The sequence below is a fragment of the Galeopterus variegatus genome, unplaced genomic scaffold (genome assembly GCF_000696425.1).
Source record: "Galeopterus variegatus unplaced genomic scaffold, G_variegatus-3.0.2 Scaffold486, whole genome shotgun sequence".
In the NCBI taxonomy this organism is placed as follows: Eukaryota; Metazoa; Chordata; class Mammalia; order Dermoptera; family Cynocephalidae; genus Galeopterus; species Galeopterus variegatus.
The window spans coordinates 777637-801370 of record NW_007726597.1 but is presented as its reverse complement, the minus strand read 5'-3'; the positions used below and the strand labels follow the sequence as shown (position 1 = coordinate 801370).

General features: G+C 54.3%; 3 protein-coding genes across 5 annotated transcripts in view; 1 reads left to right on the top strand and 2 right to left on the bottom strand.

Moving 5' to 3' along the window:
* TRPM4 (transient receptor potential cation channel, subfamily M, member 4) overlaps positions 1-7551 on the bottom strand; it is a 42946-nt gene extending 35395 nt beyond the window's left edge. The window contains exons 1-6 of one of the 2 annotated variants that reach the window (XM_008569323.1): positions 7479-7551; positions 7118-7185; positions 3007-3181; positions 2496-2676; positions 2169-2332; positions 1856-2039 (exon numbers count right to left, since the gene is read on the bottom strand). In XM_008569323.1, the coding sequence (XP_008567545.1) occupies positions 1856-2039; positions 2169-2332; positions 2496-2676; positions 3007-3181; positions 7118-7185; positions 7479-7502 (796 nt within the window). In that variant the 5' untranslated portion in view covers positions 7503-7551. Of the gene's footprint in view, positions 1-1855; positions 2040-2168; positions 2333-2495; positions 2713-3006; positions 3182-7117; positions 7186-7478 lie in introns of those variants that run through there. The other variant, XM_008569322.1, reaches the window with a different exon arrangement.
* Positions 7552-8957: 1406 nt separating this feature from the next.
* HRC (histidine rich calcium binding protein) lies at positions 8958-12570 on the top strand. The gene is made up of 6 exons (XM_008569324.1): positions 8958-10542; positions 10616-10686; positions 11250-11318; positions 11581-11635; positions 12225-12261; positions 12429-12570. Exons 1-6 carry the CDS (start codon positions 8958-8960, stop codon positions 12463-12465), a joined length of 1854 nt encoding a protein of 617 aa, XP_008567546.1. The 3' UTR covers positions 12466-12570.
* A 197-nt stretch (positions 12571-12767) lies between these two features.
* Positions 12768-23734, bottom strand: part of LOC103587771 (liprin-alpha-3) — a 14470-nt gene continuing 3503 nt past the window's right edge. The window contains exons 8-25 of one of the 2 annotated variants that reach the window (XM_008569325.1): positions 23610-23689; positions 23254-23398; positions 22598-22791; positions 21388-21610; positions 20428-20591; positions 20169-20296; positions 19343-19436; positions 18907-18988; positions 18118-18318; positions 17045-17107; positions 16858-16884; positions 15523-15698; positions 15030-15127; positions 14618-14793; positions 14462-14530; positions 14065-14236; positions 13616-13687; positions 12768-13530 (exon numbers count right to left, since the gene is read on the bottom strand). In XM_008569325.1, coding sequence (XP_008567547.1) covers positions 13629-13687; positions 14065-14236; positions 14462-14530; positions 14618-14793; positions 15030-15127; positions 15523-15698; positions 16858-16884; positions 17045-17107; positions 18118-18318; positions 18907-18988; positions 19343-19436; positions 20169-20296; positions 20428-20591; positions 21388-21610; positions 22598-22791; positions 23254-23398; positions 23610-23689 — 2151 coding nt within the window. In that variant the 3' untranslated portion in view covers positions 12768-13530; positions 13616-13628. The remainder of the gene's footprint in view (positions 13531-13615; positions 13688-14064; positions 14237-14461; positions 14531-14617; positions 14794-15029; positions 15128-15522; positions 15699-16857; positions 16885-17044; positions 17108-18117; positions 18319-18906; positions 18989-19342; positions 19437-20168; positions 20297-20427; positions 20592-21387; positions 21611-22597; positions 22792-23253; positions 23399-23609; positions 23690-23734) is intronic. The other variant, XM_008569326.1, reaches the window with a different exon arrangement.

The window sequence follows — 23734 nt, the reverse complement described above, 5'->3', positions numbered from 1 at the left end:
TGGACTTCTGGGTCCCTGAATGAGGTAGGTGTTTCTTGCATGAATCAATCCTGTGATTGATTGATTACCCAAGAGACAGAGGGGTTGAAATTTCAAATAGAAAATGAAGGAAACAGGAATAGGAAGGACCATTAAAACACAGAAAAGGTATTTATCAAAGCCCAATAGCTAAATCACATAGGAAGGAGGGTGGGGGTTGGAGCTGGAAGGGAAGCTAATGAACTTTTTCTTTATACACCTTTTTATGATTTGATTTGTTCCAATGTGCACTTATTAAAGCTGCCATAATACCTTATGTTGAGTGAAGGAAGCCAGTCTCAAAAGGTTACATATTACCGTATTCCATTTATAGGACCTTCAACTACAGTGACAGAGAACAGATCTGTGATTGCCAGGGGTGAGGGATACAAAGGGAATTCTATTCTTTTCTTTTTTTTTTTGGTGGCTGGCTGGTAAGGAGATCCTAACCCTTGACCTTGGTATTATCAACACCATATTCCAACCAACTGAACTAACTGGCCAGCCCGAAATGGAATTCTTTTGTGGTCACAGAGCTGGTTTGTAACCTCGTTGCAGTCGTGAATACACAAATCCAGAAATATGCTACAATTCATAGAACTGTACACCCAAAAACAGTCAGCTTTACTGTAGCATAATTTAAAAAATAAGATTAAAGTTTCCTAAAAGCTGAAGAAAGTTTAAGAATTAAGTTAATTTTTTTAATGTTTATAAAGAAGCAGCTTTTGGTTTAGTTGATTTTCTCCACCATACATGGTTTCTATTTTATTGATTTCTGTGCTTGGCTTTATTATTTCCTTGCTTCGACTTTCTTTAGATTTGATTTGGTGTTTTGTTTCTAGTTTTTTTTTTGGGGGGGGGTTGTTTTTTTGTTTTTGGTGCTTATTTGGTTGGTTTTGTTTTGGCAGCTGACCCATACAGGGATCTGAAACCTTGACCTTGGTGTTATCAAGGTTTGTTCTTTTTTAAGTTGAAAGCTTAAATCATTGACTTTCAGCCTTTCTTCTTTTTTGATATATGCAGTTAAATCTACAAATTTCCCTCTAAGTGTTGCTTTGGCTTCATCCCCAAAGTATTGGTAAGTCATATATTCATTACCATTCAGTTCAAAATATTTCCTTTTTCTTTTTTATTTTTTTTCCTTTTTGTCTTTTTTTTCGTGTCCGGCAGCAGACCGCAACCCTCAGTGTCGCGCCCATACCAGACCGGGACTGGCAACGGGATCGCAACCCTTGGTGCTGCGCCCGCCCCTCACTCAGCCAGTGAGCGGGAACCGGTCTGTATGTGGGCTCCGAACCCTCGGCGGGAGCGCCGCCATGCTCCCAAGCGGCGCACTGTAGCAGTGCACCACTGGGCCGGCCCCCAAAATATTTTCTAATTTATTTATTTTTCTTCTTTTGCCCATGGGCTTTTTACAAACTACAGCTCACGGAATGATATGGATGAATCTCCCTGGGATCATGTTGAATATAACAAGCCAGACTCAAAATCATACAGAGGTTATAATTCCATTTACATGAAGTGGAAATACAGTCTGAACTTCTCTCAGCTGTTAGAATTAAGACAGTGGTGACCATTGGGTGGGAATAAAGAGAGGACCTCTGGGGGCTGGTAATATTCTGTTTCCTTATCTGGATGCTGATTGAAAAAGTGGGTTCAGAGGGTTAAAAATTCATCAAGCTGTCCACTTTTTTGTATTTTTCTGTATGCATATGAGATTTCAAGATAGAGGCTTTTAAAAACACAGTAAATGATGGGAAAAGACATAGGAAACTCCCCAAATTTTGGGCAGACCAGACCACTGGGATCCTGGGCATGGGTCCCAGGAGCTGCTCACCTCCCACGCCGGTCTTCTGCTGTGACACGTAGGACTCAAAGCGCAGGCGGAAGCGGTCCTCACCGCCCATGCAGCCGTGCCTGCCATCGTCCACCAGCAGGAAGCCTGAGTAGTTGCAGTCGAGGGGAAACTGGACCCCATCCTCGGTGTCATCGTGCCACTGGTACCTCGCAGGGAACGAGCCCTGGGAGACGAATGGCCAGAGCAGGGAATCTTTCCATCAGGGCCGGGAGCACAAACACAAGTCACTCCTCCCCCTAACCCAGGAGTCCAGGCCCCCGGTCCTATCTTTTCCCAAGATCCTGGGTCCCACCTTGGGGTCGATGAGGGTGTCTCTATTCTGGACCACACCCCAGGGGGCCACGCCTATGGCCACCACCTTGGTGCCCCCAGTGCTGGCCATCTGGTGGTCCCGCACAGCTACACCAACATGCCGGCCAATGCCCATGTGCAGCCCGCCAGAGACAATCCAGGCCCCTACACAGAGACAAAGAGACATGTAGAAACCGAGGGAGAGAAATAGAGACTAAGACAGAGACAAACCCACAGATTGCAGGGGTGGAGGACAGCATCCAGAGGAGCAGGGGAGATGGCAGTTGGGCCCAGGCCCAGGAAACAGCCCCTGCTGACCCTCAGTCACCTGTGCTCTGGGCGGCCCGCACCAGCCCGCGTCGAAGCAGGTCCTGCAGCCAGGTCTGAAGGACGGGGCCCCCTGACCCCCCCAGCACTGACACCACCAGGTTCGGGGCATGGAAGCCCCACGTGCGTGTGACCAGATTATAAACTGTAGCTGGATCCGTGCGGTCAGAGAGCCGGAGAAACTGTGGACACACAGGAAGAGGGGACATGAGGAGGGGGACAGAGACCCAGAGATGGGGGGTGACAGAGACCCAGAGAGAGAGAGACAGAGACCCAGAGACAGAGCAGGACAGAGACCCAGAGGTGGCGGGGACAGAGATCCAAAGAGAGAGACCCAGAGACAGAGGGGGACAGACTCCGAGAGAGAAGACAGATAGGGTGGAGGAGACAGGGACCCAGGGAGAGGCAAAGACAGGGATGGGCAAATGGGGAGACAACGTTCAGCTGGGGTGCTCCCAGGCCATGCAGCCCCGCTTGGTGCCCCTAGCCCTGCCCAGACATGCAGGCTTCACACTGCTGGACTTGCGGCTGATGCCCAGGAAGTCCAGGTCCCCATAGGCATCAGTGGGCTTCTCCGTTGTGTGCACGTTGCTGTTCCACACAGTCACCACAGCTGCCCCGAATGCATCCTCCACAGCCACTGACGGGTGGACATTCCGCGGGCGCCCACACTGGCACAAGGTCCCTCTGGGGGTGCAAGGGTAAAGCATGAACAGAGGTGTGCTTCTACCGACCCCGAGCATCTTTTAGAAGTGTCCGTACTTCTGTAGTGGGGGTGTCTACATGGACCCTGGCCCCAGAGGCAGTCAGAATCCATGCTGACCCCGGCACTGGCTGTGACCATCTGGGGGAGAGGCTGGGGCAGAGGACAGCTACGGTCACCCTTCCCCACCAGAAGGAAGCCAGCAGGGCTCAAGAAAGCAGAAATACGGGGGCTAACAGGGTCCCACCCTCACTGCCGCCTGCAGGACCTCAAATGGAAAAGCAAAGATGGCCATTGTGGGTATCTTCGCTGTCCCCAGTCCAAACAGATGATGTTCACCATGAGAAGGAAAACCCAGACAGTAATTCAGAGAGAGCTCATGTGCTGAGGCTGAGGAAGCTGTGCGACTTTGGGCAGGTGGCTTCCCCTCTCTGAGCCTAAATTTCCTCTTCGAATGAAAAGACAGTCATAGCACCACCTATTCCATGGAACTCCGAGGAACCAACAGAGTGACACAGTGTTTCCTGAAATGAGGCTTGCATACCAGTTCCAGCCAGAGACAAATCCACACGAACTTCACACAGCTTTAAATAACCCTGAATAACACAGTGAGAAAGTCATTCCTTTTTCAGTTCTCGGAGTACTGCGAGGAGAGAGGCTCAGCTGGGTGCTGGGTATCTTTAGTGCCTAATCCTTTGCCAGTCTTTCTTTTTAACAGAGACAAGCAGGCCTCAGACCCAGAAAATTGGTCTGGCAGCGGCATCCAGCCGGAAGGCAAACGCCTTTATTTGCTTTTCATCGTATTTGTCATCGCTTTTCAGCCTTTTGGCTAAGATCAGGTGCGTTGTATTTGTCTTCTATAGCTTGTTTCTTTCTTTGTGGCGAATCGAACAGGTTTTCTGCTTATGGTGATCACATACCAAACTTTTCTTCCAGGGGGCTGGCCAGTCAGCTCAGCTGGTTAGAGCATGGTGTCCTAACACCGAGGTCAAGGGCGCAGATCCCCGCACTGGCCAAGCCGCAAAAACAAACAAACAAAAACACCGAAAACGAACAAACAAAAAACCAGCTTCTCCCCCGCTAAATATATGTACCAAGTCTCCCTTGCTACCTAAATGTGAGTGCCACCTGGGCTTCAAAGAATAAGTAATTGGGGACTGAGGGATTCATTTGAGAATCCCTAATCCTCTTTGGTCCCCAATTCCAGAAGAAATTCAGATAGTGGAGGAGACTTGTATTTACATACATGAAGTGAGCCAATTTAAGGACCAGTTTTATGGAAATGATGGTGGGATGTGAATTTGGCAAAAGCTGTGAAGACACTGAAAGAACAGCCAAGTGATCCACACACAAAACGAACAGAATATGCTTAGGCCAGTTCCTGGCTCGGAGAGAACTAGTGAAGGTGGGTCCCTCCTCCTTCCTGAGTCTAACTCCACAGACCTGGTGTGCCTCAGTTTATCCACTTTATCCTTTCACTCATCTCAGCCCTATCCTTAGCCCTTCTGCCTACTTCCCACTAGATCTTCACTGCAAAACTTCTTTGAAGAATGATCCAGAGCCTGTACTGTCCAATACAGTAGCCCCTAGGTGCATGGTGTTCTTTATATTCATGAGGCTCCTTACATTCTAATAAATTAAAATTAAATCAAATGGAAATTCAGTTCCTCAGTCACACTGGCTGGATTTTAAGTGCCCAGGGGCCACATGTGGCCAGTGGCTGCCATATTGGATATGGATATAGAACGCTTCCACCACTGCAGAAAATTCTGGTGGACAGTGCCAGGAGATATCCCCTCTGCACGCCTCACCACTTACCCTCTTACCTCAGTCCAGTGTGGCCACCCAAACTGAAATTGTTCTCAGTAAGATCAGCTGCAATTAGCTGCAAGTCCCCAAATACAATGGCCCCTATTCAGGCCTCACCTGGCTGTCTTGCAAGCTGGCACTGGTCACAGCTGAAAGGCTGATTCTGGAAAGCCTCTTCCTTGGCAGGGTACACCTGGCCCCCTGGTCATCTCCCCCTCCCCAGTGCCCTGTCCCTGCCTTGTTTGTGGCTTTCTCTTGCTCTTCACCTTCCTTGAGTGTGGGCGTTCTGCATACCGAGGACCACAGTGGCTTCCCTACAAGGTTCTCAAAGTTGCTGCCCCCAGGGGCCATGCAAGTAACTTCATAGGAAGAAGCATCAGAAAATAAGTGGATGTGCTGTAGGCTGTGGGGATTTGAAGTGTGCATGTTTGTCTTAAGGCATTCAGAAACAGGCTTTTAAAAATACCCTTCCACATACGTGCACGCATGTGCACACACACACAAATTGGCCATAGAATTGCCAGTTTGCAACCCCCCTGACTTTACACTTTTTTTCCCTGTGACATCTCACCTACTTCCACAGTTTCAATTAGCATGTACAGCTAGGACTTCTCAGATCCTGGATGTAAGTCCAAACCTTTATTTTCACACACCCCTGAGTCCCCCTAGGCCCCCGATACACAAAGTCTCATGCTGAGCTTAGTGACATTTCTGAAACCTGCTCTTCCTCCTGGGTTCCCCATCTCCTGATGACCCAGCTGTGTCCCAGACCATGTGTTCGGGAGCCAGCTTCCACCCATTCCCTCTCACATCCATCAGTCTCCAAGCTCCACCCTCCTGCCCCCTGAATCTTCACCCCATCCCCTCCTCTCTGTGTCCCTATAGCCCTGGCCTGGCTCAGGTCTCTTCCCCTCCCACGTAGACCCTCCACCCAGCCTCTTCCCTGGCTTTCCAAACTCCTATTCATCCTCACACAGCCCCAGAGGGTGTTTCTACACCCAAAGCCAACCCCACCCCTCCTGGCTCCTTAGCACCCGAGGACAATGTCTCAGGGTGGAAGCTGCTATCCCCTGGACTTACCACAATTGTCCGCTATGTCTTCCTCCTCCTGCCAGACCAGAGGTTTCTAAACTTGCTTGACCACACACCCCCCCATCAGTAAAACATTTATGAGCACTCACGCCCAATAAATGTATATCTGTTTGTTTATACATAATTTACAAGCTGTACTGCGCTAATATTTTCATAACAAAACACACACTATAAAAAAAAAAAGCAGAAAAACCACACACTATATTAGAAATGTTGACGTTTCCCACTCTGCAAAGATTGTCTTGAGAACAACTAAAAAGCCCAAATCCACTTGAGAGACCATCACTACAGGCCAGGAGCTCCTCGAGGGCAGCAACACCCTGTCTGGCTCAGGCAGTATCCCTGGCTGCCCTACACAGCGTCTGCACACCGTAATAATTCCAGTGGGAATTGCGGGTGTTTTCTAGTACTTACTATATGCTGGACACTGTTCCAGAAATATAACAAACATTATCTTGTTTAATTCTCACAAGAACCTCGGGAGATAAGGCCTGTTTTTATGTCCAGATGACAAGGCCCAGAGAGGTGAAATGATTTGCCCAAAGCCACAAACCATGCTTCCCAATGAAATTTGAACCCTGGCAGGGCCATTGAATCATGCTGAATGGGCCCCCGCCCTTGGGAGCCCTGAGTGAAGCTTTCTTGGATGGGTGAATGAATGAATGAACAAGTGAATGAACGAGACAGAGATAGTCAAAAGACAGAGACAAAGTGACACAAAGACACGGAAACATAAAAGAGACATAAAGAAGGAAAGAAACGAAAGAAAGGGAAGGAAGGGGAGGAAAGAAGGAAGGAAAGAAAGAAAAGAAACCGAACCGAGCCCTGGAGCTTTTACACTGACTGTGAGCGGGACGACGGAGAACGGGAGCGTTTACACAGGCCCAACCCTCCCGAGGGGGAGCGCAGCAGGGGACGCCCTGGGGAAGGTCCGCAAGGCCAGGAACAGGGGGAAGGGAGAGGGGTCTTCGGGGGGCGGGTTCTGCGGCTGGGCTCGGTCCCCGGGACGAACTCCTCACCCCGGATCTGTGAGGTCAACTATGAACGTCGTGCAGATCTTCTTCTTGAAGATCTTGGGGATCCAGCTCTGGGGACAGGGACAAGGGGCGAGATGGAGGGAGCCCAGTTCAATCCTACGGGATACGGAGTCCCCCACCCCGTGACCTACCGCCGAGACCCCAGCGCCCCGCTCTCTCGGACTCAGCCGTCTCGACCCCCAAGTCCCCTCCTGCCCGTCCCCAGGGGCCCGGGAGTCCGGGCTCCCCACCCCCACTCCCCTGCGTCTGACCCAGGAATCTGGTCTCCAGCGCCCTCCTCTCCGGGGCCGGGGGCCAGGTCTCCCGCTCCCCGCTCCTCCGGCCCCAGGGCCCGGCGCTCTACCTGCTCCTTCTCCGGAACCACCATGGCAGCAGCGGAACCCAACCCTTCGGGCGCCCGGTATTCCGTCCACCAACCCCCCTTCCAGACCCGCCCAGGACAAACCGGATCCGCCGCTTCCCCGCCCCGCCTGGGCCGGGAGTCTCGGAAACACTCGAGTGGAGGGCGGGGCCCGAGGCTGCCGCAGAGAGACCGAGAGAGGGGACCGGGGACCGGGGGGTGCGGAGGCCGAGAGACTCCGGACAGGAGGTGCCAGAGATGGGAGGGGGGACACGGTAATACAAAGAGAGAGCGGGAGACAAGGACATAGGGAGACTGGGGACAGAGACCGCGGGGCTGGGGGAGGGGCAAAGACCCACAGAGGTGGCGGCTGGAGATGGAGGGAGGGGACACATGGACTGATGGGGAGAAACTCAGAAAGGGAGGACAGAGACTTGGGAGAGGGGGTACAGTGACCCAAGGAGAAAGGGAGAAGACTTGTGTGGGGCACACACTCAGAATGAGACGGTAGACAAGCTCAGAGTGAGAGGGGGATGGAGGACATCCCACGGAGGGGGGACAGAGGCCCTAAGAAATCAAGGGACAGAAACAGAGGGGGGACCATAAAAAGGGATGGAGACCCAAAGACTGGGGTCAATCATGACAGGTGAGGAGTGGGAGATAGTGACACACACAAACAGGCAAGGCCTCATGTCTCCTGCCAGCTGTCTCTGATGGGGACAGCTGGGGCCTCTGTAACCTGAGCTCCCCCGACACACACACCCACTGTATTTATAGCCCTGGCCTGGCCTGGTCCCCTGCCCCCAGATCTGAGTTCCAGGGACAGGAGGTCATGGATATATGTGCTGGGGGCAGGGTTCCTTTCACCACGTTCCAGGTCTCCATATTGGCATTCACTCTCTCACCAAAGTATCCCATTCTCGCTGGAAACTCCCTATAATCTAACCCCCAGTCCTTTTGCAGGAGTCTCTTCCCTCCGATATGTCCCTCCTGTCCCCCACCCAGGTGCCCCAGGCTCCCCCAAATTGTTTCGCTAAAAGTCTAGCCTTTGTCTTTGCAGCTGACAAATCTGAGCTTGTTGGAGTTCAAAGTCAAGTCCCTTGGCCCCTTCTCCTGGCCAGGGAGAGACCCCTTCACTCGCCCCCTCCCCAGCTGGGAGGAGGAGAAGGAGCAGGAGGGGAGGGGCAGGCGGGGATTGACCCAGAATAACTCAGGGCTCAGAGTAAATTTAGCCATAGAGAGGGAGGGGAAAGACCCTATTGGCTGGGAAATGGGGAGGGAGAGCCCAAGAGGGGGGTCAGGGGGCTCCAGAGACAGCCTCAGAGGGGTGTTCAGAGCCGGACAGCAAGGGCCAGACGAAGGCAGAGGCGGAGAAAGAAAGAGTTAGATCCAAAAGGGGACAAGGACCCTAAAATCCATCCACGTGGCCACAGAGGCAGCTGGAGCCAGCCCTGGGAGAAGCTCTAGTTCCTGTCTGTCCCCATGGCCCGCTGTGGGCCATGGCTGCACGCTTCTGTCCTCTGGGCTGCTGTGGCTACCCTGCTCTTTCTGCCTGCCATGACCCAGCAGCTGAGAGGGGCTAGACTGGGCCCCAGCAACTGGAACAACGCAGGCATCTCTGGGCCCACAGAGGACACGTCCGCAGAGTTGGGCCACCACATCCATGCCCATAGAAGCCATCAAGACGAGAATGAGGAGGATGTTTCCACAGAGAATGGGCATCTTGTTTGGAGCCACAGAGGCCACGGAGAAGAGGATGAAGACATCTCCAGGGAAGATGGCCACCGACTCCAGGGCCACAGGTACCAAGGCCACAAGGTGGGAGAGAAGGATGTCCCTGATGAGGAGGTCTTCACGGAGCACGTTGAGCAGGCCCGTGGGCACAGAGACCATGGGGATGAAGACATGGAAAACTCAGCTGAGCGTGGGCACCAGTTCCTCAGCCATGGGAGCCATGGCCATCAAGACGAGGATGATGAGGACATCCCCTCCAGTGAGCATCACCGTCATATCCTCAGGCATGCACACCGAGGCCACGGAGGGGACGAAGATGATGGAGAAGAGAAAGAGGAGGCAGAGGAAGAGGAGGACGAGGGGGATGTCTCCACTGAGTATGGGCACCAGACCCACAGGCACCAAGGCCAAGGGGAGGAAGAGGATGAGGATGTCTCAGCTGAACACCACCATCATGTCCCTAGCCATGGGCACCAAGGTCACGAAGAAGAAAATGATGATGATAATGATGATGGTGATGTCTCCACTGAGTATGGACACCAGGGCCACAAGCTCCAAGGCCACAGGAAGGAAGAGGATGAGGATGTCTCAGCTGAACACCACCACCATGTCCCCAGCCACAGGCACCTAGGCCATAGAGACAAGGAAGATGAAGAGGAGGACTTATCCACTGAACATTGGCACCAGGTTCCCAGACATGCCCACCATAGCCTTGGAGATGAGGAGGAGGAAGAAGAAATCACAGTCAAGTTCGGCCACCATGCTACAAGCCACCAGCCCGAAGGCCACAAGAGAGATGAGGAGGATTTCTCAGATAAGTATAAAACAAAAGTCCCTGGGCATCACCAGCACAGAGTCTCCAGGGAGGAAGATGAGGACATATCTGTTGAGCTTGCCCACCAAGCCCCCAGCCACAGGCACCACGGCCTCCAAGATGAAGGGATTGGCCAAGGTCACAGTGGGTCCATCGAGGAGGAAATTAGCCGTCATCTCCCACGACACATGGGAGTCAAGTCTAGAAGCCATTTGAGGGAGGGTGATTCTGAGGAGGAAGAGGGCCACAGCTCCTATGAGGAAGATGAAGGTACAGAGCAGGGAGAGAAAGAGGAAGGCACCCACCATGGAAGCCTGGACCAGGAAGATGAGGAGGACGATGAAGAGGAGAGGGCTGAGGTCTGGGCCCCACTGAACCAAGACCACAGGGAGGAGGAAGAGGAGGAGGAGGAGGAGGGGCTGGAGGAAGATGAACTCCCCTTCACCATCATCCCCAACCCACTGACCGGCAGGGGGGTGGCTGGAGGCACCTCCAGTGAGGAGAGTGGTGAGGACACAGGTAAGTGGCCTGGCCGGTGGGGGAGGGAGGAGTGGAGTCATCCTGGGTCACTGCTGCCCTCCTGTCCCCACAGGTCCGCAGGATGTGCAGGAGTATGGGAACTACCAGCCAGGGTCCCTGTGTGGCTACTGCTCCTTCTGCAATGTATGTCCCTAGCCCAGATCCACCCATGAAGCTGTACCTGGAATTTGTCCCAGGGACTCTGGGGTGCCATGGGAGGGCTCTGAGCAAGGGAGGGGCAAGGTCAGTCCTGAGTGAAGAAGGATACTACTGGGTCTACCTGAGAGACAGACTGGAGGTCAGGAGGCTGGGGAGGAGGCTGGGGCAGTGGTCCAGGAGAAAGAGAATGAGACCTGAGCTGCACCCGGGGATGTGAGGACAGGGACAGGGGTCTGCGGCAAAGAGTCAAGAGGTAGGAAGGAGGAGACTGGGGATTGACAGACAGGCTGTGGGAAGAATAGGGAGAGAGGGTTGAAGAGAACACCGGCCTGCTTGACCTACAGTGACTGGGGGACGTGGCCTTGCTCTGAGGTAGGGCACCGGGGGCAGGGGAGGAATGAGAAGCGCGTTTGGGGGAAGATACTGAGCTCAGTGTTGGAGGCAATGAGAGTGGAGAGTCTGGGGAAATGACCAGGGGTGGACGACCGGCAGGTTATCTCCCAAGAGGGGTTAGGGTTTCCCTCTAACCAGGCTCCTCTGGTCCCCAGCGATGCACTGAATGTGAGAGCTGTCACTGTGAGGAAGAGAACATGGACGAGCACTGCGACCAGTGCCAGGTGAGACCTCCCCCGAGCTCAAGGATCTAGCAGGCCTCGGGATGGCCCGCAACCGTCTGAACACCTTCAGCCCTAAATCCCGGCATCTGATCTTAAACTGACCCAGCCTCTTACCCCTGATGCAGCCTTGACTCCACACCTAATCCTGGCTCCCATCTTAACCTCTGCTGTAGCCTCTCGCCCCCGTGCGGTCCCGTCCGCGTCCTGATTCCGCCCCGACCGCGCCCTACCGCTCACTCTCTCTCCCCGTCCCCTCCACCAGCACTGTCAGTTCTGCCACCTCTGCCCATTGGTCTGCGAAACTGTCTGCACTCCAGGTGAGCATAGGTGGGACCCAGGAAAAACCTGAGGAAGGGGCTGGGCCCAGCAAGGGGCGGGGCAGGAAGGCTTGTGGGCGGGGCCATCTGGAAAGGCGTGACCCAGCGGTGAGCCTGCGGATGGGGCGGGGCCCGGATAGGGGGACGCTGGGGAATTGCTGAAACCGAGGAAGGAGAACGGGTAGAAGGCTGAGGGGCGGGGCAAAAGCAAGTAGAAATAAAAGGGGCGGGGCAGGAAGGCTTGTGGGCGGGGCCATCTGGAAAGGCGTGACCCAGCGGTGAGCATGCGGACGGGGCGGGGCCCGGATAGGGGGACGCTGGGGAATTGCCGAAACCGAGGAAGGAGAAGGGTAGAAGGTTGAGGGGCGGGGCAAAAGCAAGTAGGAACCAAAGGGGCGGGGCCACGGGAGCACAGGAACGCCCAGAGCAAGGAGGAGGGTCGTGGCCTTCGAAGGAGTCCCAGTAGAGGGAATCCAGTCTGAGGAAGGAATTAGGAAAAAGGGGGCCCAATCCCGCGCTCTGTACTGAGTGGCCCCCTAATTTCGCTTGTGGCGTACCCCTCAAGCCTCTTTCCTCTGCTCTACCACAGGAAGCTACGTCGACTATTTCTCCTCGTCCCTGTACCAGTAAGTGTGTGTTGGGGTGGGGGGCTGTCACAGGGCCCTGTTCAGAGAAGCGCTGTCCCGCTGTGAGTTACTGGTGGACCCTGGGACTCTTTTTCCCCGTCCGTGAAGTGGGCAGGGGGTGAGCTCTGGACACTTCGGCTGTCTAACCTCTGTGTTCTCCTCTCCAGAGCCCTGGCAGACATGCTGGAAACACCGGAACCCTGACCCGGCCGTGCGGCTGCGGCGCAAGTGTCCCTCTCCTTGCCTTCCAATCCCTTTCCACGAGCCATATTTATTTCTTCTGAATAAACGTGCTTCCCGAACCCTCACTGTCAGGCGTGGGGCCTGGATTCTCAGGGCATCAGGGAATGCAGGTGGGAAATGGGGGCCTGGACTCGCGGGTCTGAAGGAAGAACGAGGTGGCCTCGGGCCTGAGGCACGGAGGGAGGAGACTGCACTGCAGGGTCCTCGAGGTGGCCGGTTTGCTTTCTGAACGTCCTGACAAAAAAATCAGTCAACACGGGAGCTTTTTGAAACAGTTCTCTTTACCCGTGATCACTGAATGACGCCTGGTCGGGGTGAGGGCTCCGCCACCTTCCCCTCCCCCCCACGCCACGTCGCCCAGTGGCATCGTGGAAAGAGGATTCTCCCATGCAAACCCCGGAGCCGGAGGGGAACGGGGAGCGCTGTTCTGCGCCCCCTACCCCCGGGGCACGGACACGGCCACAGCACGGGGGAAGGGGAGCCCCCGGGCACACGAGACACGGGGGAGGGAGAGGGGACCCCGCCTGCAGATGACCCCGGGGCCGGCTACCGGACGCGCTGGGGCGGGGCTGAGTGGCACAGGGGGCGAGGCTTGTAGCAGCGAGTCCCCCCTCCCCTCCTTTCGGACGAAGAAGGAAGACTTGGGCCCCGCGACTGGGAAGGAAGAAAGGGATTGGGCAGCCTCCCCCTGCATGCGGCCCGGGAGGGGAGCCCCGGCCCCTCCCCGCAGGGAAAGGGCACCCGTCTCCCACTGGAAACTCATCAATAAATTACAAAGTAGAGAAAAGGGAGGCGGAAGTTTGGAAGGCGGGGTTTCTTCCTGGCCTCTTCTCTCCCCCTCTCAGTCCAGTTCATGTGGTTTGGTCCAGGCCATTGACGAGGCGGGTGCACGCACTCCCGCTCGTCTGCACAGATGGTCCAGTCCGCGGCGCGAGCCCCCCGCCCGCTCTCCCCGGCGAGACCACACTCTGGGCAGCAGGGGTAACAACCCAGCCTCTGGAAGTTCTTCCGTCCGAGTGAGGTCACCTGCATTGACGCCGGGCAGTGCTTGGAGCAGTGCAGATCCACGGTGCCACCCCGCACCCCCAAGACCGCCCAGTACTCTTCTCACCTGGAGGCCCACACTAGCAGGAATAGGTCCGGACCGAAACGCCTTCTGCCCGGGAACTCCCAGCAGTCTGGCCTGGAGGGGAGCGAGCAGCAGTTCAGCCGGGAGCATCCAGCCCGCCCGCCCGGTTCCTCCCCAGGGTTTCTCCAGCTCTGGCCTCAGCCCCAGGAGTCCTCCCTTGGAGTTCCCCTCCCAATACGACGATCGCCTGGCTCCACATCGGCTTCCCCCCCTTCCCCGCAGCCACGGACTCAAACAAGGTCCCCCAAGCAGCTTGGACGAGTTCACTTCCCACCCTGGGGAAGGGGTGTGGGATTAATCCATTCCACATCCTGAGGAGGGGGTGGGGAAAAGGACCAGGCCATTTCAGAACCTGGAATGTTGAACTGGTCCATTTTCCACCCCGAGGAACGGGAAGGGAGGAAGGACCGTCGCATTTGGGAGCCCCCCACCTTCCGACTGCAGCTTGCGGAGCGGGAGCCCCGGCGAGCCCAGGGCTCCTGCTGCAGCCGAGCGGAAGTTGGGCGGCAACATCTCAGCTGAGTCGGGGGTTACGCCTCGGAGGTCCTTCTCTCGGAACATCTTCCGCCAGGACGGGGAGCGGCTGAAGGACTTGGCGCTGTCCTAGGCGTATAAACCGGGCAGCCGGTGAGGGCCTTGGGCCCCATCCTGACTCCGCCCCACTCATTGGCCCCACCCACTCCCGGTCTCGCCCTTCCCCCTAACCCCGCCACTCTCCTGGCCCCGCCTCCAACCCTGAGTCTTCGGCAAGGTTAAGCCCCACCCCTTCAGCTCCGGCTCCCGAGGAGCAGCTTGGAGCGGAGCCTCCAGAGCTGCTGCCGCGCCCACCTCGTCCAGCCGTCTGTCTGTGCCTAAAGAGATGAGGTTGCTGAATTCCTTCTCCAGGAGCTGCCGAGCCTGGCAAGTGGAGGTGGGAGAAGGGTTGGAGCGAGCAGTCTGCGAGGCGGGGATGCCCAGCATGCTCGGGGGCGAGCGGCAGCTCACCTGCGCATTCTGCGTGGGGATCTGCAGCAGCAAGGCCAGGTCGGAGTAGTCGAAGGTCTCGTCCAGGGCGAGCAGCGCCCCGTGCACCCCGCTCTCCGTGAGGTTCGTGGCGAATTCCTTCAGGCCCAGCCCGGACACCCAACCCATGACCCTCTCATTGGACCACACCATCACGTCTGGGGACGGAAGGGACCCTCAGCCTCGCCCCTCTCATGGCCAGGATTGTCCAGTTTAGACTATATCTCCACCCCTGTTTCCTTTTTCCTGGCCACGCTCCCATGCTGGCTCCACTCCCGTTTATGGTAGTGCTCTTTCCTTTCCTGGCCTCCCTCCCCCACCAGTCATCCCTCCTCCAGCCCCCCCCCATACTCCCCTACCTGGCTCCCAGAGGGACTCTTACACTCCTACTCACCTCGGATCTGGGTCTGACTCTCTTCCCGCCTCCGCTCCAGGTCCTTCCGGTCATAGTTGAGCCGTTTCAGACACATGATCCCATAATGCAGACTCACCCTGAGCAGCAGGAGAAGTGGAGTCACAGACGAGCCTTCACAACTCGACTGGCTGGGGCTCCTGTTGGGACCTCCCCATTGACGGTGGTCTTCTGGGAGAGGTTGGGGCGTTCCACTGACCAGTTCTATTGACTGTGACCCTCCCAGGAGGTGGGGCATTTTCAACCAGTAGTGCCTATTGGCTAAACTGGAAGGGGCTGGGGGTTAACTAGCCCAGCTGTCTCAGGATCTGAGCTTTTCCTATGGACCATCTTACTGATGGAAGGGGCACGTCAGGATTTCCTGAGAAAAGGCCAAAGATAATCCTAGGAATTTCCCATTGCCAGTCCCATTCGCCAAAGACTGTAGGGGTGGGGCTTCCCCTTCGATTGTCCCCAGTGGCCAGGCAGCCCCCACCTGTGGAAGCTGTCCACCATCTTGAGTTGGCCCCGGAGTTCCTTCTTGTTGAGGTGATCTAACATTCGGGCATCCACCAGCGACTCCATGAAGTAGCTGCGGTATTGGGGCAGCCCCAGGCTGGGCAGCCAGTCGTTCCCCACCCATTCGTGGTTCATGTCGCCATATGCCAGGATCTGGGGCCATGGGCAGGTGAGGGAGGGGTCAGGTCCTCTGGCCCCTTCCCATGTGTATATGAAAGGGGTACAGTCCGACCCCAATCCAAGGTTTTTCTTTCCCCACCTCATAGCAGGACAATGCCAATTTCTGCTCAGGACAATGGACTAATCCAAAGTTGTCTCCTACCCCTTCATAATGACAGAATTTGAAGAATTTGGTTACTCAAAGCATGGTCCTTGGACCCACAGCATCACCACCACCTGTGGACTTGCTGCAATTGCAGACTCTCAGATCCCACCCCAGGCCTACTGAAATCAGTATCTGCATTTTCAGATGGTCCCCAGGTAATGTGAACTATATGAGTATATTAAATTTTGAGAAGCACTGGTCTGACACTGTCCCAACTCAGTCCAACATCACTACTCCCCCAAGTCGGGAGAGTGGATTCTTCCAACGCAGCTCTCCCACCAACAAAGGAACATCACGCTTGCAAATGTCCTGATGCTATATCTAGCCCAGGACAATATTCTGTTTTGGTCCTACCCTCTTTTCCCCCTTTATTTCTCAGGGGACCACGTTGAATAGGACAATATTTTGAATCAGCCCAAAGTCCTTCACTCCTTCTAGCATAAGGAGACATCCACACCTTTCCCTGGCTGGAGACAGAGCCCACAGTCCAACATAGTTATTCCACCTCAGGGGAGTTCATGCCCCTCTTCTTGAGAACAAAACGTAGCTCGTCGTCCCCAACTTCTCATCCAGCCTGACCTGCCTCACTACCACCATAACCAGTGCTTGCCCCTTTGCCCCGCTACAGTCCAGTGTAGCGCCCTTTCCCCTCAATGGTAAGGAAAGCAAGGTGCTCCACGTCTCCCTCTAATTACAGCAATGGAACAGCACCTAGACACCCCAACCCACAATAATGAAATTGCCAGTGCACCAAGCCGACAATGGAACAGTCTGGGCTTCCATGTCGCCTTCCATCAAGCCACAATGAAACAGTCCAGAGCTGAGCTCTGGCACAGTCCCCACCCCACCCCCGTCCCCCCACAGGGATGATAGAACGTCCCGGTGAGGGCAGAGACCGAGTTGGGGGAGGCTCAGAGAAAGAGGGGTGTCCATGCAGCGTGCACCACAGCCTGTTCATGCGCCCACACCCCGCCCCGCGCCCCCTACCTGCTCCCAGCTGATCTCCTTGGTCTCCTGACCCGTTAGTGGGAAGAGGGGAGAGAAGGGTGGGTTAAGGGGCAGGCAGAGGAGGACGGAAGGGACGGACTGACAGCCAGCCACAGAATCGGTCCCCGCCCCCACCCCCAGGTAAATGTTAGTGCCACCCCCATGGCCGCCGGCAGAGGGCACTCACAGGCTTGGTCGTGGCCGTAAGGGACTCCATCTCCTCGTGTGTCATCCACACATTTCCTGTGGACTGAGATGCGGGAGGTGTTATGGGGGTGGTATAGGGCTTTGGATGCGGGAGGGGAATGGGGTCGTGCTCCTGAAGGCGCCATACATTTTGCTGTGTGGCCCTGTGCAAGTGATGTCACCTCTCTGACCTCACACAGATGTACAGAGGATTCAGAAGCAGGTGGCAGACACAGCAATGGGGCAAATGTTTGGGGGGGTTTGTTCACATTTATTGGGCAACTGCTCTCACAACCCCATGAGTTAGAAATTCCTACAAGGATTCAAACATTTATAAAGCTCCTGGTGAGCGTCAGGCACCATTGTAGGGTCTGGGATTTAGATGAGGCCCTTGTATCATGGTGGGAGAGAGAGAATCAACATATTATAAATATGTCAGGGAAATCTGAATATAGACTGAATAGCAGATGAAATTAACAATAATGTTAAAGCTCATAAGTGTGATAAGGGCATGGTGGCTGTGAAGGAGAAAAAGATGACTTGCTGAAATAATATTCTGGACTAACCTATTATGATGTCCTAATACATACATAGCAAGTATGGCAAAGGTTTAAAAATTGCTGAATTATGCATGTTTACATGTAATCTTTTGTATGTTTGGAATTTCTCTTAATAAAAAGTTGAAACAAAAGAATAAAATAATTAGAAGGGAGTAAATGCTATGAGGAAAGATTGGAAGGTGTTGATGTGCCGGGGTGATGGTGGGTGACTGGTTGAGCTGTTGAGTTAGGGAAGGCCTCTCAGAGGTGGTGACCTTTGCACTGAGACCTCAGGGATGAGAAAGAGCCAGGCTTGGAGAAAACAGGGGGAGGGGTGTTCCAAGCCACGGGAGCAGCAAGTGCCAAGGAGCAGAGTGAGTTGAGGGGAGGCCCAGAGACCTCAGGGGAGGGGAGAGCCCACGGTGAGCAGGGTCTATGGGAGGAGCTGGAGGGAGCAGGCCCAGGACTAGCTAGTCTGAGTGTGAGAGGTGGGTCCCTGAGACAACGAGGACTGGGAACGGTGGTGAACAGTCACCGTGCGGGAAGAGGCGGGAGCTGAGGGTGAGGTGAGGGAGACCATCTCCTGGATGGCGAGGCGCAGCTTGAGCCGATGCAGCGGGTTGCTGATGCCGATCTCGCGCTGGATCTCCGTGTCCGACAAGTTGGCCATGATGGCTCCACTCTTGACATTGGCCCGGCAAGCGGCCACATACCAGGCAGGCATGCCTACCCACAGCTGGAAGAGAAGGAGGAGGGAACAAAGAGGATATGGAAGGAGACATGGGGGAAGATGGACAGAGACAGAAAGAAAGGGAGAGAGGGAACCGAGAGTCACGTGGAGCAAAACAGAGCGACACGGGAAAGTTCACAGGGAAAACAAGCAGACAGGAAAGGCAAAGGATGTGGAAGAGTCCGGGGGAGACAGACAGGGAGAGACAGAGACGAGGAGAGACAGAAAGGGGAGAGATAGACAGACACACAGAGATATAGGAAGGGAGATACAGAGACATGGGAAGAACAGAGAGAGAGAATCCCAGAGAGAGACACACACAGGGAGACATGAAGAGATGAAGAGACAGTCAGAGTGAAACAACAGAAGGACCCAGGTGGGCATGGCCAGAGGGACAGGGGTGAAGGAGAAGGAGAAAGAAGCTTTTTAGATTGACAGGAACCCTGACCCCTCCCAGGCCCTCACCTCCCCTGTCCATCCCACCTTCCGCCTCTGGGCTAGGAGCAGGATGGTGCTGGGTGGACCCCGCCAGCCCCTGACAGTGGGGCTGTCACAGGGGTTGGGGATCAATAGGGCTTTTCTGGGCCCCAGTACCTCCAGCCAGGAGACCACAGTGGGCCCATCCCAGGCAGCAAAAGGCAGGCCCTGGCGGCAGGCCTCTTCTAGGAGTTCATGCCTGGGAGGATGGGGAAGGGACCAGGGCAGGAGCTGTCAAGGATGGAGATCCCCCAGCCCCTTGGATGGCCCCTTTCACCACACACACACTGGTAAATGCATTTTTATGAATGTAGAAAACATGACAGAAGGTTAAAAAAAAAAAAAAGTACATGTGAATCTTCCCCCCACTCCCATCAAGAGAGAGAAAAAATAAGGAAAAACTCTAGGAGTTCCTATATTCCAGTGCAAGCAAGTTCAGGATCATGGACACTCCCTCCCAGCATTTTATTCTCACTTATGTCCTCCACCACCACCCCATACACACAAATGCACATACATACACACACACACACACACACACACACACACTCACTTCCTCTTGTTCCTTCGATCCTTGTCTCCTGGGCCTGTCAGCTTGGCTAGTCCCAGAGGGTCAGTGGCCAATGTTTCATCTGAGGGTGTTCCAGCTGAAGGCGGGGAGAAGTTGAAATATGGAAAGTCAAAATTTGGAAAGTCTCAAGGGGGAGACAGAATCTCTCATCCTGCGGGTGGTGAGAAGGATGCCAGGAAGACAGAGGCCCTGCGGGAGCAGTGAGTGAGGCCACACTGAAGAGTGATAAGCCAAACAGCAGCCAATGTCAGCTCCCAGGCAATGACTTGGAGAAAACTCAAAAACAGGGCTGGACTCACTGGGCTGGTCTTGGTAAGGTGGAAGTGGTGTGCTGGTAAATGCCTAACAACTGGCTCCCTGAGGAGGGAGAATAGATTCCCTGATATGTAGCATTTGCCAATCTTTGTGGTGTAAGTAATCTCACCATGGCCAATTTCAAGATACCAATGTGCTGTCAAGCAGCTCACTAAGTTCCTGAAATAACAGCTCTCATAAGCCAGTATGAGCAGGCTCCAGCACACCACTGGAAGATGCCCTACCTTTAGCAGGCCCCACTCTCTTTCTGTATTAAAAAAATAACTAAATGAAATAAATTCATTTACCCACCCAGTCACCCAGGCCTGCCCAAGAGGGCCCTTTCTTTTTCCTTCCTCCTTCTGTCTACCTCTGGCAAGTCCTGTCCTTTCACATTCTACATGAATTACCAAATGAAGACATGGATGAATGTAAAAAAGAAAAAAAAAAGTAGGAAGAAAGGGAGGAAGGAAGGAAGAAACAAATGAGAGAAGGTTGGAATTAGGGTACTCACCCAGAGAAGAGCTGTCCCTGCCTGGGGGTCCCATTCGCCCCTTCTCTTTCTTGCCAAAGAGACGGCCTATTGATGACTTGATGCTCTTCTTCTTGGGGGCTTTGTGCAGGGAATCTGGAGTGCCCTCACTGGGTAAGCAGAAGAGAGGGAGGGCAGACCACTTCTCGGATGCCTCCTCTCCTCCCAAGTATTTGTCTACTCTCCTGTCTCATCCTCCCAAGGAAGTCCCTCCCTGTCCCTACCCCTTGTCCCTGCTGACCTTCCCCGTGAGGGTCCCCCATCTTCCAGAGACCCTGCCTGTAATGCCAAGGCCTGGGTCATTCTCTCAAGACGGGCAGAGCGGGGTGTGGGTGGTGGGGTGTCTCCTGGGATGGCTGGCCCCTCCCCTCGTGGAGCCCCAGCTTCCTCCTTGGGGACATGATTCTGGAGACAGAGAGGCATTGATGCTGAATTGAGTTGGAGTCATGTTGGGGACTCCTCATTAATTGGGATGTCTACTAGAGGGTATCTGGGATGGCCCTGGTTTGGGACACCATATCTGAAGGTAGCCTAGATCAAGTAGGGTTGAGTTGCAGAAACATAAACACAATGATTGCAGTTTCCCTGGGGCTGGATGGTTAGCTCACTTGGGAGAGCGTGGTGCTGGCAATGCCAAGATCATGCATTCAGATCCCCATACTGGCCAGCCACAAAAAAAAAAAAAAAAAAAAAAAAAAAGAAAGAAAAGAAAAGAAAAAGAAAAAACCTCTGGAGCCTACCAAACTCACATTTACATTATCTTTGCTTCTGGTGTCAGAAGTGGGATACCCTTGACCTCAAAGAAAGCTAATGAGTTACAGGTTCTAGAAGCAGTAAGTCTGGGCATAAGGAAATAAAATGGGGTGATATCTCCTTGTCTCTCTCAAAGGTCAATTTTGAGGATGTAATTATAGTTCTCAAATGTATGTTTAGCTACAAAAACATTTCTAAAAAGTCCTATGCAGAAACTTCATGTGTAAGACAAGTAAAAGTTGACAAGATCTGACTAAAGTGGAAGTAAGGGTTCAGGGACCCAGTGACTTGGTCTCCCCTTTGCCTTTGAGTTGGAACCTTTAGAAAAAGCTGAGGTTGCTTTTGGAAGTCACTGGCATGTGGCGTTATTGTTGCTGTTTGTTGGGGAGCCCTATTTATGACCTCTTCCCCTCCCCCTACCAGGCTACAAAGACTTCAGAACACTCACGGCCTTGTCAGTGCCCTCACGGGCAGGGCTAGGGGGTGCCAGACGGGGTGTTGAATGGCCAGAGCTGGGAGGGGAGGGGCTGGCGAGGGTAGAGGTGGTGAGGGAGGGGGGCAGCGAGCAGCTGCTGCGGTAGCGGCCCAGTGAGTCCAGGCCTGAGCTGGACACCCGGCTTTCCAGTTCCTCTGCCCTCTGTTCTGTCGTCTCCTTCTCCTCTTGGATTAGCCTGAGGAGGGAAATGGGAAAGACTGGGAGAGAGGTCTGAAGTAGACAATAGGAGAGGGAGAGTGGGGGTCACAAGAGGCCAGAAAGGCTTGGTAGGGCAAGGGCAATTCTGGGGAAGGTGCCATGAACTTAGAGGGTTTTGGGTGGATTCATGAGGAGCCAAGGAGTCATGATAGTCTCAGGAAGTCATGGAAGGATTAGGGCTGTCAAGGTGATCAGAATCTGCATCAGGGTTGCCCTGATGATAACCAAGTTGTTCTAGAAAATCATAAATGGATTATTATGGGCAAGAGATCAAGTTTCAGGGAGGACTGCAAGAGCAAGGTCATAATACGATCAGGGCGAGATCAGGGACCCTGGGTCAATCTAGGATCTGGGAAGGTCACAGATTCAGTATGTGAGAGTCAACACATCAAGTCAGAGTTTGAATGAAAGGTGGTGGTCACATTGGTGGTTGTGCTGGGGACCCATGGAGAGTGTGTTATTATAGGAGAATTGCTAAGTAGGGGAACTGCTGGGAAATCAAGGTAGACTTCACATCAGTGGGGGCTTCTTAATAAACTGAGGACTTTATAGAGTTGAGGTTCTTGATTAATGTGTTAGGGTGAGATTCTTGGTGGTTATGGTTGGGGGCCTTGTTGTGTTGTGCTGAGATTCTTGGGGTACTGGGAAGAATCAGGGTACTGGTTCTGTGAAGCCACAAAATCCATGGTATATTGGAAGATTCCTGAGAATTTTGGTATTTTGTAATGTAGTTTTTGGTGTGCATTGGGAAATTGCAAGTACTGGCTGGGGAATATATATGTATATAGCACGTAAAAGACTTCTGACTGTATTCTAGGGCATTCCCAGACACTGGAGGGAGTGTTGGGCTGCCATAAATTCTTGAGGATGGTGGAAGAGGAGACAGGATTTCAGATCGTCTTCAGAGCCAGAGGAGCTGGGGGCTAGCTCAGGCAGGTCAGGGCAGGACTGGGCCAGTGCTCACTTGATCTCCTTGTTGATGGCCTCCAGCTGCTCCTGAAGCATGATGGCCAGCGTCTGCACATCGGCCTGCCCACTGGGAGAGAGCAGCTCAGCTCCAAACATCCCCTCTGCCTCCTCCTCATCTGAGCCATCCAGCTCCCCAGGGAATGGGGGTGGCATGGACCCCGCAGGTGCAGACCGCTCCCAATCCTGTCTCTGTATGAGGATTAAAGGAAGCCAGGTAGGTGGAGGCTGAGGTTGACATAGGGTCTTCACTCACTGATCCTGACTGTGCCCACCCTCCCTGACCCTGCCCACCTGCCCTAACACTTTTCCCAGCCCAGCTTATTCCCTTCACCCAACCCTCTCCAAACCACACCCACACCCATGACTCCACCTGCTCCCCTCATTCTCGACCTGGCCCACTTCTTTTCTTCACCTGGCCCCAACCACTCTGGGATTCCACACCCCTCTCCCATACCATCATTACTGAGGTTCTCACCAGGTAGTGGACATCCACATGAAGAGACATATAGGCAAGTGGGGATGATGGAGTTGTGGGGGAAGGAAAGAAGACAGGGTGAGTCCAGATGACCCTGCCCCTCAGAACCCCAGGGACTTGGCTCTATTTCCCACTACTTCCCGCCCAAGACCTAGGCCCCAGAGGTGGCTGCTGACCTTGGAGGGCTCTTCCTTGACCCCTGACCAGCGGCCCCTCTTGCCTGCCCGGCCACTGCCAGCCCCATAAGGGTCTAGGTGGGCACCAGAAGGTAATGTGGGTGCCTGGGAGTAACGGAGCTCCAGGGCACTGCCAGGGAGGGACCTGTGGGCATGGGTAGGAGAATCAGGGACCAAGGGGTCAGGAAAAGAACAGAGGTCAGGAGTCACAGGGACTTGCCTAGGGTCAGAGGTCATGAGGTCAGGTCAAAAATAAGAGGGATCAATGGAAGTCTCAGGAGTACAGGGAGTGGGGATCAGAAGGGATGAGCTTGGCCAAGGGGACTCTATGGGCAGAAGTGGGGCAGGAGGGCTACCTAGAGTAGGAGGATGGTGGCCTCCCCCGCAGCTGGTCAATCTCCATCTGCATCCTTTCCATTTCGGCCAAGAGCTGCTCCTGGTGGGTAGGAGTTTGCAGGTGTCAGGTCAGAACCCGCCCCCC